Genomic DNA, 14,204 nt, shown 5'->3' on the forward strand with positions numbered 1-14,204 from the left:
TCTTCTTTTCTTATTTTTTTTTCCCTAAATCTTCCTTTTATATAATTTAAACGTCACTCTGCATCTTATAAACTTGAGGACACTAACAGAAAACCCAATAACATGCATTGAGAAATTGTAATTCAGGTGCTAAGTTATTTGAATCGAGAAATTGTGCTTTTACCATTTTCTTAAGGAAAGCACGTGGGAAAGGACAAAGAGAAAATTGGTTTGATAATAACATTTCTTGGTTAGGGAAAGAGAAAATAAGATTTTGTTTTAGGAATAAAGGTGGCTAAGTGAGGTCTCTCTTCTTGAAAAGTATCAAGGTTATATGCAAATTCTCTTTCCAAGGATGTAACAATAGGGGAAATGGATTTTTGCATCTATAAGTCATGGGAATGGAAATTGGAATGGCAAAGAGAATCATTCGAATGGGTGAAATCACAAGTTGATGTAATGAATGAGTTGAGCAAGAGTACAATAGATATGAGGAGGGAAGTCGTAGGTTTGGAAAGATAGTAAAACTAACATTTAAACAATGAAATTAATGTATAATAAAATTAGAAAATGAATTAAGGGGCAAGATACATATCTATATGGACAATTTTGAAATATCAAAGCATCACCTAGGGCTTTATATTTTTCTTTGAAAGTATTGTTAAATAGAATTGCAACCCATATCTAACCAAAAGAGGAGTGGATAAGTTGTGAATGTGTCATGTGTGGGAAGGGAGAGGAAACAATTCAACACTTATTCTTTAATTATATATTAGTAGGAAAAATTTGGAATATGTGTGACAAATGGATAGTAATTGTCACAACACATCATAATATATATATTAAAAAAAAACTTTCAACAATTTAGGTTATTTGGGCTAACCAATAAAAGTAACAATTTGTGGAAGTGTATATGGATTATTATAGTTTGAGCAATTTGGACACATGAATAATATCATTTTTAGGTCATCTGTGAAGGATGTGCAAGAGGTATTTAACTTAGGTGAAGTAAAAGCTTGGATTTGAATTACACATAAAGTTCCAAAAGTTAGATTTTCATTATTTGATTGGTGTTTATGTCCAGTTTTATGCATAAAATCCTTGGATTGTTTTGTTTGAATGTAGATATATATGTTATCTAAATCTAATAAATTACTACAAATAGGTTTAATCATTCTTTAAATAAAAAGTCTGGTTATACACATACTTTTTTCTTCATTATGCTTCTTGTGAGAAAATTTTGGACAATTCATTTATATTAATATGACCGACAACAAAAATATATTGTAAGTTCGTGATATTGTTTTACTTTGAACTTGCTCTTGTATTGCAAAGTCTTAGTAATTAAGAGAATAAAAGTTATATTGTTGTGTTTTTTATTTATACTTTCTTGTGTAAAAGAGGCTTTTTGAGCAGAATATTTTATTTGTTCAAATAATATATTCTTTATTATTGATAATATAAGTTCTAATTTACTAACATATTTAAGCGATGAGTTTTATTAACAAAAATTACCATTGATAATTTAAATTCTAAATTTTGTTGATAAATTTTGACTTACCAACAAATTTATTTCCGTTCATAAAAATTTATCAGTAATTAAAAAAATTCTTGTAATAAAAATTTAAGTTAAATCATTGATGAAACATGATAAAAGACTAAAAAAAGAGAGGTTTAGAATATATATTTTATATATTTAAATTTGTTTGTATTGATTCCTGTAGATTTTTTGCATTAGAATTTTATTAGATTTTGTAATTGTTTCCTATAGTTCTTGTACTTTAAATACTTTTTAAACACTAGTTTCTTCTAATAGAATTTTGGATGAGTTTCTTGAACTATTGAGCCACATTTTTTATTTTCTTTTTGTTCTTAAGTAAAAATTTTTGGAAAAAAAAAAAAAAACCCACATTAGCCTATAAGAGCATGTAGATTGAATTGGTCTTAAGAAAGGGTTAACAAAATCTGATAATAACATTTGCACGCACTATTTTGTTCATTTCCGGTATATGGACGGGTGATTAACACAGGTAAAAAGGACGATAAGTGATAGATTTTAAAAGTAATGAAATATTTTAGATAATTGTTACTGGAAATTTGTATAATAATAATAAGTATACAAAGTATGAAAATATAGAAAGTTAGTCTCACAGTTTTGAGTGTATGAATGAGTATGAGATGTTGTAACTATAAGCTTCCAAGAGAAAACATATTTTGTACATATTCAACTATTATATATTAGAATTTAACTATTATATATTAGAGATATTATATAATTAATTATTATATTATAATATCTTAAAAATATAATAAAATATGGTAATAAATTATTGTATCATAAAATATTATTTATAAATATCTTAAAAATATATATACTAGTTTTTTTATCCTATATTAGTATTTTTTTTTTCTTTTTCAAAAGGTATGTATAATTCATGACATATGACATGCATTCAATTAATAATATTAGCTAGAATTATAAATACTTTTTTCATAATTTTAATACGTTTATAAGTATTTTGATAATGTCCTAGAATAATCAATGCATCAATTAAGTGAATAAATAAATACCAGTAAATTTTATATAAATTGAATAGAAGCATATTTGTTGTGCTTATGTTTCATCGTTTTAAATAGAATCACATATTCATATTTCTTATTTGACTCTTCTCCCTTTTAACCATAGTGGGAACAAAATCTATTTCATCGTTGACCAATGTTGGTAGAATTTTTTGGTGAGTTTGTGATCAACATTTAAATTTTACACTATTAATCTTTTAACAAATACTCCATTCAAAATTGGTTTATAAAATTAGTTTATCTGTAAATGTATAAACTGTTGAGTTAAAGCGTAAAAGTATTTATAATTAAATTATAACAATTGAAAAAAAGTATCGTTATTAAGTAATGTTAAATTGTTCACATCATAATCTAATAAAGTGATCTACTCATCTATAACTATATATAAAGGGGATTCCCTCTTTTGTGTCCACATTTCATAATTCCAACTTTACCCTTTATAATTTAATTATTTATTAAATTTTTAAAAATTAACGGTTACTTTTACAAGTTTTTATAAAATTATTTACTTATCTCCTTTTTCTTTTTTTCTCTTACTATTCATCAACAGTTATTTTTCTCTTATTTTCTCCGTACATTTTATTTTATTTTTTATAAATATACTTTTATTTTGTTTATTAAATTAATAACATTACAATATCATCAATTATTAATATAATTCAAAAAATGCGTACACACAGGCGCGATAGCGCCTGTGTTTACACTAGTATATTATAAATAAAATTTTAATAACTTCCACCTTATTATAAATACAATGTTTTAGTGACTATGACAACTGATATTTGATAATGATAAGTTAATAGTTGTAATTTAAATTAGTATGATTATTAAGACAATTTGGAATGAAATAATTGAGATATTTTAGAGAATTTATTTTAAAATTTAAAATTTTTTTTGTTTTATAAAATAAATAAAATATCTTCAAATTTAATAATACGGAAGTTTTAAATCAATTCTTAAACAAATATTTTAATTTAAACTGTACACTCTAATCTAATTATAACTAATAATCTCCCATCTCTCGTAATAAAACATTTTCTTATCGTAAAATTATCTTTTCTTCTAATTTTAGTTAATTATTTTCATAATGCAAAATTTCTACGTGATTTTCAATTTAAACAAGGTAAGCTTAATTTATTTCGTTTATACTTTTTTAATATGAATAATTTCTTATAAACTCGAAAAATACGAATATATGGTTGTATTAAATTTTAATGATCAAACTTAATACATTCATTATATTTATTAAAAATTCATTCAATAAAAAAAATCACTTTAATATTTTAGCATTTGTAAGAATATTAATATGATAATTTTTTTAAAAAGATATTATGTTGCAATAAATAAGTCTAGACAAACAACAGTTATGAATCACTAATTGTTGAAGTAACATGTAAATTTAAAAAAAAAAATCATATTTTTTTTTTTTTTGCATTTTAATTAAGGCAGAAGAAAAACATAAAAGTGAAAAAGAAAACAGAAAATATAATATTTAAATGGGTGAAAATAAAGAGGTAGAGTTTAGAAAGTATTGAAGAAATGGAAAAAATAGAAAAAATAAAATGAATTATCCTCTCTATTAATAGTATAAATTAATATTATAGATATAGAAATAGATTATCCTGGAAAATGGGATATCTACACAAGAGTTAATGCGATTCTGTTATAAATTAAGACTTGGGATACTTTAATGGATAATGAAATATGGGTTTTGTATCTCATCCTTTTACCATTTAAATAAAGATTTTTTACAGTAGTTTTATCCTTGATATCATTCAATGGATTTGGATTAAATATGGGGATAATAATTATTGCAATCCAATATACCAAAATTAATAATTGCGTATCTAATTCAGTGGTGAAAGTAATGACGTAATCCCTATCGAACAGGAAAAAACGAAACACAGAATCAATCTTCCATTTCAGCTTATCTTTCTCTCGATCTATATCATTTTTAATATCTATATGTTTAGTATTTATTTATAAGAAGCCAAGGACTTCATCTCATGTACCTTTCAGCTACTTTAGACTAAAACTTGATTTCATTCGATAATTCTGTTATAAGTGAGTTTAGTTGTAACAGGATTAAAATGGAGTCAATGAAGCAGAGGAACAAAGGAGGGAGTAGAAGGTCGAGAATTTCAGCACTGATTGTGGATGACGATGCTGTCGTTCGGAAAATCCACATGATGATGTTGGAGCGGTTGTTTAACATGGACGCAAAAACGGTTAGTGATGGAAATGAAGCAGTGGATATGCATCGATGTGGGGCAAATTTTGACATCATTTTCATGGACAAAGAAATGCCCATCATGGACGGTCACGAGGTACGTACGAAGATTTTCATCTTTTTTATTTTTATTATTTATTTTTTTACATGATTTAGTGTAAATTATTAACTCTTTTAAAAAAATAATGATATATTAATTAATGATCGGTACTGAACTACGTTAAAGAGTAAAACAATAAAATGATAGTATAATTTTTCTTAATATATATAATTATTTAATGGTGTCTTAATTAGGCCACAAAAGAGCTACGTGGTATGGGTGTTAAGTGCTTGATTGTGGGAATTACTACGCGTGCTAATGGGAAAGATGGTGAAGAATTTTTAGCTGCAGGATCCAACTATTGCTTTGAAAAGCCTCTTGATCGAACAAAGATTGAACGAGTCTTGCAAGACCATCCAAATTTTACTACAACTTGATTCATTTGATTCATTTCTTCATTATGTGTATAATTTTTGCTGTTTATTTAGCTCCTCCATAGTCTGTAAATTTTTTTCTGCACCACAATTAAACAAGTATTGCTGTTTAATTGTGTTACTTACCTTGCATTTGGCGTAAAAATATAGTTAACTGTTTACCTTTTGTTTATCAAAATCACAATTATATATTTTGGTTCAAAAGCAAAGTAATTCTGTTTACTTTGGTTCAAAGCAATTGAGAATCCTTGGACTAATTTTTTGGGCATATTTAGGTTAATGGATTTAATTATTGGATGACAGGGTGGGTGTAATTATGAAATAAGGGTCCCACTTTTTTGTTTAATACAGTGTGTTCATATTAAATATATCCCATTATTACATTAATTGAAGAATTAATGTTATACAATTGCATGAATAAGTTTTTATTTATGAAGTGTCATAAGATGCAAAATGTTGTCAGGTAAAAATGACGTATTATACTAATACATTACATTAAAACTTTGTCCACCTACTTTTAAACTTTTAAAGAATAAATTTTAGTGATTTTGTATGACTATCAGCGAGTGAGAGGGAGTTTAAATGTGAATTAAATTCTTATATTAAATAAAATAGATAAAGTTAAATATTATAAAAAGTTTTGAAATAAAAGTGATATTAAATAAATAAATAAATAAATATATATATATATATATATATATATATATTAAATAATAATTCGATTGTAATCGATTAAAAACTTATTACAAAGTAACAAATTCTACCAAAGCTGCGTAAATATAAAGGAAAGAGTGCATATCTGTATATCTATCGTCATGGAGATAAAAATAGATTAAAAATACACAATTTCAACATTAATACAAAATTTAATCTACTCAAAAAAAAAAATTGACGATTAAAGTAATTATTGTAATTTTAGTTTATATTATGAAAATTTATTTAATTTTTAAGAAAAAAAAAACTAAAACATTAAGTTTTCCCTCCCTTTTACTTTCTTTTCGGACATCAAGAATTTTTTATTTTTACCCTGGATAGATAATAAATCCAACAATGACGAGTTATTAATCTATATTTTAAAATAATTATTATAAAAATTTAAGAAAAACATTATACTGATATATGTGATATTATATTAAATAACGCTTACATCTTATTTAATTTTAAAATAAATACTATCTTTTCATTTCTAAATATGCATTCATTTATTTTTATATTTTAATAAACGTTATTTTCCTTTGCCATATATTAGTAATTATAAAGTGACATTCACTTCTTTTATTTAATTTAAAAATATTACATTAATTAAAATTAAAATACAAAAAAAAAATGAAGGTTTAATTAATCGTAAGGTACCCAGTTTGGTACTAGTGTGTCAAATTGGTACCCGCTTTTAAAAAAGTGTCAATTGCATCCCAACTTTTGAAAATTGCTTCAATTAGGTCCTTTTCAGACAGAGTTGACTAACGCCGTTAGTCAACGTGCCACGTGTCAATCTGTGGTTTTTTTGATTTTTTTTTAAATTATTTTTTTTAAAATTTTTAAATTTTTTTTAAAATTTTTTAAAAAATAAAAATAAAAATGTCACGTGTCAAGTCCCTATGTGTGACACGTGGCATTGTCAGTGCCACGTGGCATTGTCAGTGCCACGTGGCATTGTAATGCCACGTGTCAGTGTCACTATTAGATGTCATTGTGTTGATTTCGATTTAGTCCCCACATATGTCTTTTTGTTTCAATTTAGTACCTAAGTATGTGTATCTGATTCAATTTTGTCCCAATTTTTTTTAATAATTAAAATATTTTTGTAATCCATTTTTTATAAGATTAAAAATAATTAAGTATAAATATTTTTACAAAATTAAGTACTAATATTTATAATGTTTATCTCAATCTCAGACCAAATTTATTATTTGTATGAATGTTATGCTATTTTTTTTTTATTAAAAATGACTTAATAAAATGACTTTTACCACTAAATTTTAATATAAATATCAAATACTTAATTTTTTTAAAACTTTTATACTTAATTACTTTTAATTTTATTAAAAAATATTTTAATTATTAAAAATTATTAGGTCAAAATTGAATCAAATACACATAAGTAGGTACTAAATTGAAACGAAAAAACATAAATGGGGACTAAATCGAAATCAAAATCATCACAATGGCATCTGATAGTGACACTGACACGTGGCATTACAATGCCACGTGGCACTGACAATGTCACGTGTCACACACAGGGACTTGACACGTGACATTTTTATTTTTTTTTATAAAAAATTTAAAAAAAAATTAAAAAATTAAAAAAAAATTAAATTTAAAAAAAAATCAAAAAACCACAGATTGACACGTGGCACGTTGACTAACGGCGTTAGTCAACTCTATCTGAAAGGGACCTAATTGAAGCAATTTTCAAAAATTGGGATGCAATTAACACTTTTTAAAAAGCGGGTACCAATTTGACACACTAATACCAAACTGGTACCTTACGATTAATTAAACCGAAAATAAAGTATAACATTCATGACTTTCTTGTCATTCCACACGTCCCAATTACTATTTTTTTAAATAATCTTACCAATTTGTCCTATATACACAAATGCCACCAGGTTAATATCTTTACTATTTCATCTTATTTTCATAAATGTCATTCAGCACACATTTTTATAATTTTATTGTTATTAAAATTATATTTATTAGTATTATTATTTTATTAACAATAATATTATTATTAGATTTAATTATTATTTTGATTTCTAATTTGTTATTTTGGATAATTTTAATTTTTTATTATTTTTTTGTTTAATTAATTTTTTAAGTTTTTTTTTAAAAATTGGATTTGATCTCGTTAATACTATGTACGTATATTTCATGTCATATATTATTTCGTGGAATTTCCAATTTTTTGTCATATCATATATCACGTGTCGACTTTAATTTATTTTTAATTTAAAAAATAGACAAATACTGCTGTTTAATTGTGTTACTTACCCGTAGCAAATCCTTGCATTTGGCGTAAAAATATAGTTAACTGTTTAACTTTTATTTATCAAAATTACATTTTGGTTCAGAAGCAAAGAAAGTATATTTACTTTGGTTCAAAACAATTGAGAAGTCTTGACTAATTTTGTGGGTTAATGGATTTAATTATCAGATGACAGGTACTTTGTGTCGATATGAAACAAGGGTTCCACTTTTATATTTTTATATTAATTTTGATAAAAATTTGAGTTAAAATCAATAAAAATAAATAAATAATTTTTAAAATGGTTTTTAAATATAAAGTATTGAAAAAATAAAATATGCATATAAAAGAAATTTAAAACAATAGATTTAATTATTGGATGACAGGGTATTTGGTGTCAATATGAAACAACGGCCCCACTTTTTTAATTTTAATATAGTGTATTTGTATTAATTTTGATAAAAAATTGAGTTAAAATTAATAAATAATATATAATTAATTTTTAAAATTATTGTTAATTATAAAATTAAAAAAATAAATATTTATATAAAAAAATTAAAATAATTGTTAACAATCAAACATATTAATATAAAAAAATAATAAAACTAATATATATATATATATATATATATATATATATATATATTTCAAACTTATTACATATAATTAATTCTTAAATTTAATCATTATAGTAATTAAAAAAAATGAGATAACAAATATTATTTATTAAATTAATACTTCATTGGTGAGATAAAAGAGAATTATTTTTTTTATTTTAGTACTGAAATATAATATATACATGAAAAATATAGAAATAATAAATTTATGTCTAATTTTCTATTTTTTTAGAAAAAAAATGTGAGAATGAAAATATATTATTTTTACTCATGTATTTATATATATATATATATATATATATATATATATATAAATAAATAATTATTTAAAAATATTTAACATCAATTTTCATGTTTTATTTATTTTAAACACAATATGTATGCATATAACAACTACTCGTACACACACATTTCATTATAAAATTATATATAACTTAAAAGTTCTCTTTAAATTTTAATCATACAACATCACTAATTAATTGGTGTCAAAATTATAATTTAAAAAAAAATCTAAATATTGTTTTTTAATCTTGTTATTATTATTGTTGATATTATTGTAATTGTTATTATTTTATTAGTATAATACATTATTATTATTATTATTATTATTATTATTATTATTATTATTATTATGATGATGATGATGGTGGGTATTATTAACTTTTTTTTATAATTCATTATTTAAATATAAAAAAATAATATTTATTTTTAATTAATATTTTATAAAAAATAATGATAATTAGTTATTTAATATTTTTATATTATCAAATTTATTATTTAAATATTATATATAATTTTACATTGTTATAATCTTTAAATATAATTACATAAATGATTTATTTGTTTAAATATAATAATTTTATATTTATTTTTTAATCAAATTAGTATATATATATATATATATATATATATATATATATATATATATATATATATATGCTAAGACTAGTCATATATTAAAAAGTATCTTAAGGATTATAATTATTTAAAATTTAAAAAATTCTTTTGAAATATAAAAATTATATTTTTTAAGAAATTTTTATTTTAATAAAAAATAAATAAATAACTGCAAAATATATGATAAAATATATTTATTTGTTATTATATTTTAGTATAAATATAACTAAAATAAAGAATATAATTGTTATTTTGAATTTTAAATGTCTACTTCTAACGTGATGGAAAAATACACCATAGAAGAATATGCAACATAACATAATTTTTTTCATTGTGGATATGAGTAAGTAACACAACCATGTACACCATATACATAGACAAGCTATGCACTATAGAAAAACATATTATAAAAAATTTATAAAGACTTAAACTCCGAGATTGTAATACATGGGAAGGCTGTGTTGTTAATGTCCTCGTCTCATGGCTCAGTCTAAAATTAAGATACTGTGGGATGGTGCATGTGATGGACATACCACTGCAGAATAGGTCAAAAGGCGAGTTCTCGATTCATGCGTGTCTGTGTAAAAGAAAATATTTTATGCGTTCTATTCCTCATAGTATTTGCGTTAAGGTGTTTAGTTCCTGTCAAGAGGCTAAGTCTCCATTTCTGTTTAAAAAAAGTATTTAGACGAGTTCTATTCTTCATTGTATTTCTGTTTCACTTTTACTTCTTGTCGGATAGATGTAATAAGATAAATATTAGAATAAGAAATATTTAGAAGTGATGGTTTAGTAACCAAAGAATGATGGGACAGAGATAAAAATAATTAAATACACAATTTTAAACCTTAATATAATGAATTTTTAATGATTAAAGTAATAACTATATATTTTTTTATTATGAAAAAATATTTAATTTTTAAGAGTAAGAACTAAAGTTTTTCCTCTCAACTGCTTATTTTTTTTACATATGTATTTATATATTTAATGACTATTTTAAAAATTAATTATATATTTATTATTGATTTTAACTTAAATTTTTAAAAATTAAAAAATGTGAACATATAATTATAATAATAATTATTTGATTTTTTATAATATTAAAAAAAAAACAAATGATAATTTTTGTGATTTTATCCGCATAACTATAATTTCCACTATTCGATTTTTATAATATCGATAAGAAAATAAGAAATAATAATTTTTGTGGTTTTATCCACGTAACTACAATTTTTTTTTTAAGTTTTATGATTCTGATAATTTTTCGTATATACATATAATATTGAAATTTATAATTTTTTAATGTACATGTTATTTATAATAATATATAAAGAGATACTTCTTTTTATCTATATTTCGTTATTCTAATTTTATTCTTAATTATTATTTTAAAAACTAATTATTTATAAATAATTTACTTTGAACCGTTAGTCAAAAAACCTCTTTTGTCTTCAACAGTTATTTTAAAAACCTTTCTTATGTACATATTTTATTTTTCTAATTTTACGTTTAACAATTATTTTAAAAATCCATTATAAATTTTTTATTAAACTGAACCGAATCGAATTGAACTAAACCAAATCGGACCAGACCAAACCGAACTGAACCAAACTGAATCGGATCAGACCGAACTGAACCGCACTGAACTAAAACGAACCGGACCAGACCGAACCGAACTGAACTAAACCGAACCGCACTGAACTGAAACGAACCGGACTAGACAGAACCAAATTGAATCACACTAAACCGAACCGAAACGGGCCGAACCGAATCAAACCGCACTGAACTTGATCATACTAAACTGAACCGAACCAGACCAGACCGAACCAAACCAATCTAAACCAAACTGAACCGAACCAAACCAAACTGAACTGAAATACTCTTTAGTTGTGCTGAATTTTAAAACACCTTCAAAAAAAGAGGATAAAATTTAAAGGAAAATTTTACACTTTCATAATTAATTAATATAGAGCAAAAGGAGAGTCACTTTGTAATGTGCACAAAAAATATCATACCCAAAAGTTTTTTCAGCACCAACACCACAATCGTAAGGTCCTCTTAAACAATTGAAACATAACGTGTTTTTCCCTAAATTAAATATAGCAAGTGTATAAACAATAACATAAACAAATTGTATACTTTCAATGAAAAAAACATCAAAAGGATAAGCTTGAATTTATTTGTATTCACCTCTCACACAAATAACTATTTATTTTGTCAAAGTAGAGAATATAGAGTTTCGAAATTGGTAAAAGCCTAAATATTTAAGTATTTAAGAAAAATATTATAAGACAATGAAAAAGAAAAGTGAAATGGGAGCAGTGAAGCATTGAGTATAACAAAGTAAGAAGAATGCAAAAGACATATAAGTGATCAATTAGTGAGTAATTAACCAATAGAAGTTCAGTTTTTTAAGAACAAACAGTAAAACAATACAGTTTAATTTTTATTATTATTTTTTTACTATAATATATAATTTTTATTAAAAATGGTTTTTTTTTTACTTTAATATAATACATATAATTATAGTTAAGTTTAGTTAGATTATTTTTTTTCATTTATAACAATATATAAAGAGATACCCTCTTGTGTCCATATTTCGTTATTCCAATTTTACCCTTAATTATTATTTTAAAAACTAATTATTTTATAAATAGTTTACTGTTAACTGTTAGTCTAAAAACCTCTTTTGTCTTCAACAGTTGTTTTAAAAACCTCTCTTATGTATATTTTATTTTTCTAATTTTACGTTTAACAATTATTTTAAAAATTCATTATATATTCTTTATTGAACTGAACCGAACCGAATCGAATTGAACCGAACTGGACCAGACCAAACCGAACTGAACCAAATTGAATCGGATCAAACCGAACCATAACGAATCGGACCAGACCGAACCGAACCGAACTAAACCGAATCGAACTGCACTGAACCGAAATGAACCGGACCAGAACGAACTAAACTGAATCAAACTGAAATTAACCGAACCAGATCGAACCGAACTAAACCGAACCGCACTGAACTAAAATGAACTGAACTGAACTAAACTGAACCGAACCGAACCAGACCGAACCGAATCGAACCGCACTGAACCGAGCCGCACTAAACCGAACCAGACCAGACCGGATTAAACAAAACCAAACCAAACTGAACCAACCAAAGCAAATTGAACTGAAATACTTTTTAGTTGTGCTAAAATTTAAAACACGTTCAAAAAAAGAGGAGAAAATTAAAAAAAAAAAAAACACTTTGATAATTAATTAATATAGAGCAAAGGAGAGTCGCTTTGCAATGTGCGCAAAAAATGTCATATCCGAAAGTTTTTTCAGCACCAACACCAACATTGTAAGGTCCCTCTTAAACAATTAATGCTTCCTTTTAATATCTTTTATTTTTTTAATGAGATATATTAATCTATCCCAATGTAGATATTAAATTTTGTATAAAATAACTACAAATCTCTTCTACAATGACAAAATATTAAGGGTAAATATCTAAAATTTATAACCCATTTTGAAAATTTTGTCTTGTCGACAACAACTAGATAATCAAATCAAAGAGATGAAGAAACACATGACAACATTTTTTTTTCAGCAACCACGTGACAATGTAAATGCAATAAGCATGAAGGAAGAGAATCTCTACTACATTTAAAGGTTAATCAACAAGTAATTATAAAATATTTACAAGAAGAAATAAAAAATACATTTTCTACGATATTAAAATAACGTTAACTGATGATTGTGTCTATTCTTTATATACTATTATAGATGAATGAAAAAAACTTTTTTTTGCCCTCCTATGATTTATAACAACAGTCACATGTTTCAAAACAACCTTCTACCCTTTCTAAAGGGACTTCAAGATTACCTATTCAACAAGATTTTTGGAACAAATTTTATGAAATTCTAAGAACATGATTTCCAAAATATGGTTTTTGGAAGAAAATTTTTGAAATGAAATTTCTAAAGCATATGAAATACATTTTGTAAAGAGCCTTCTAGACCAGAATTTTCAAAATAAGCTTTCCAGAACATATGAAATATTATTTTAAATGAACTTTTCATAACAAACTTTTCAAAACTTATAAGATGCAGTCTGAAATAGGATTTCAAGAACAAGATTTCCGAAACAAATTATTCAGAACGAGTTTTCTTGAACAAACTTCCCATAAATTATCATCGGTTTACACTCTCTCTTATTGCTTCCTCTCAAAAGGATTGCAGCAACAATGGAGAACGAAGGTGTAGTGACAATGATGACAGATGTGGAGGCTCGGTAGCTGCAATGACATGGTTTAACGATGAAAGATATTTTAATATTTTTGCTTTTAGCATGGGAGTTAAACTTAACTCAAATTTCTATAAAATATTAAAAAATACGAACACACAGGCACAACAACGCCTGTGTTTTTGCTACAACAACAAAAATCATTACCAATCCATACTCACTACAACAATA

General features: G+C 24.2%; 1 protein-coding gene across 1 annotated transcript; it reads left to right on the forward strand.

Annotated features, from left to right (window-relative positions):
- Nucleotides 1-4,562: 4,562 nt before the first annotated feature.
- On the forward strand, nucleotides 4,563-5,386 carry LOC114188548 (two-component response regulator 24-like). Its single transcript, XM_028077120.2, has 2 exons — nucleotides 4,563-4,886; nucleotides 5,084-5,386. Exons 1-2 carry the CDS (start codon nucleotides 4,650-4,652, stop codon nucleotides 5,264-5,266), a joined length of 420 nt encoding a protein of 139 aa, XP_027932921.1. The 5' UTR covers nucleotides 4,563-4,649; the 3' UTR covers nucleotides 5,267-5,386.
- Nucleotides 5,387-14,204: the final 8,818 nt, after the last annotated feature.

The sequence above is a fragment of the Vigna unguiculata genome, chromosome 6 (assembly GCF_037176805.1).
Source record: "Vigna unguiculata cultivar grain cowpea cultivar isolate G323 ecotype 2 chromosome 6, ASM3717680v1, whole genome shotgun sequence".
NCBI lineage: Eukaryota > Viridiplantae > Streptophyta > Magnoliopsida > Fabales > Fabaceae > Vigna > Vigna unguiculata.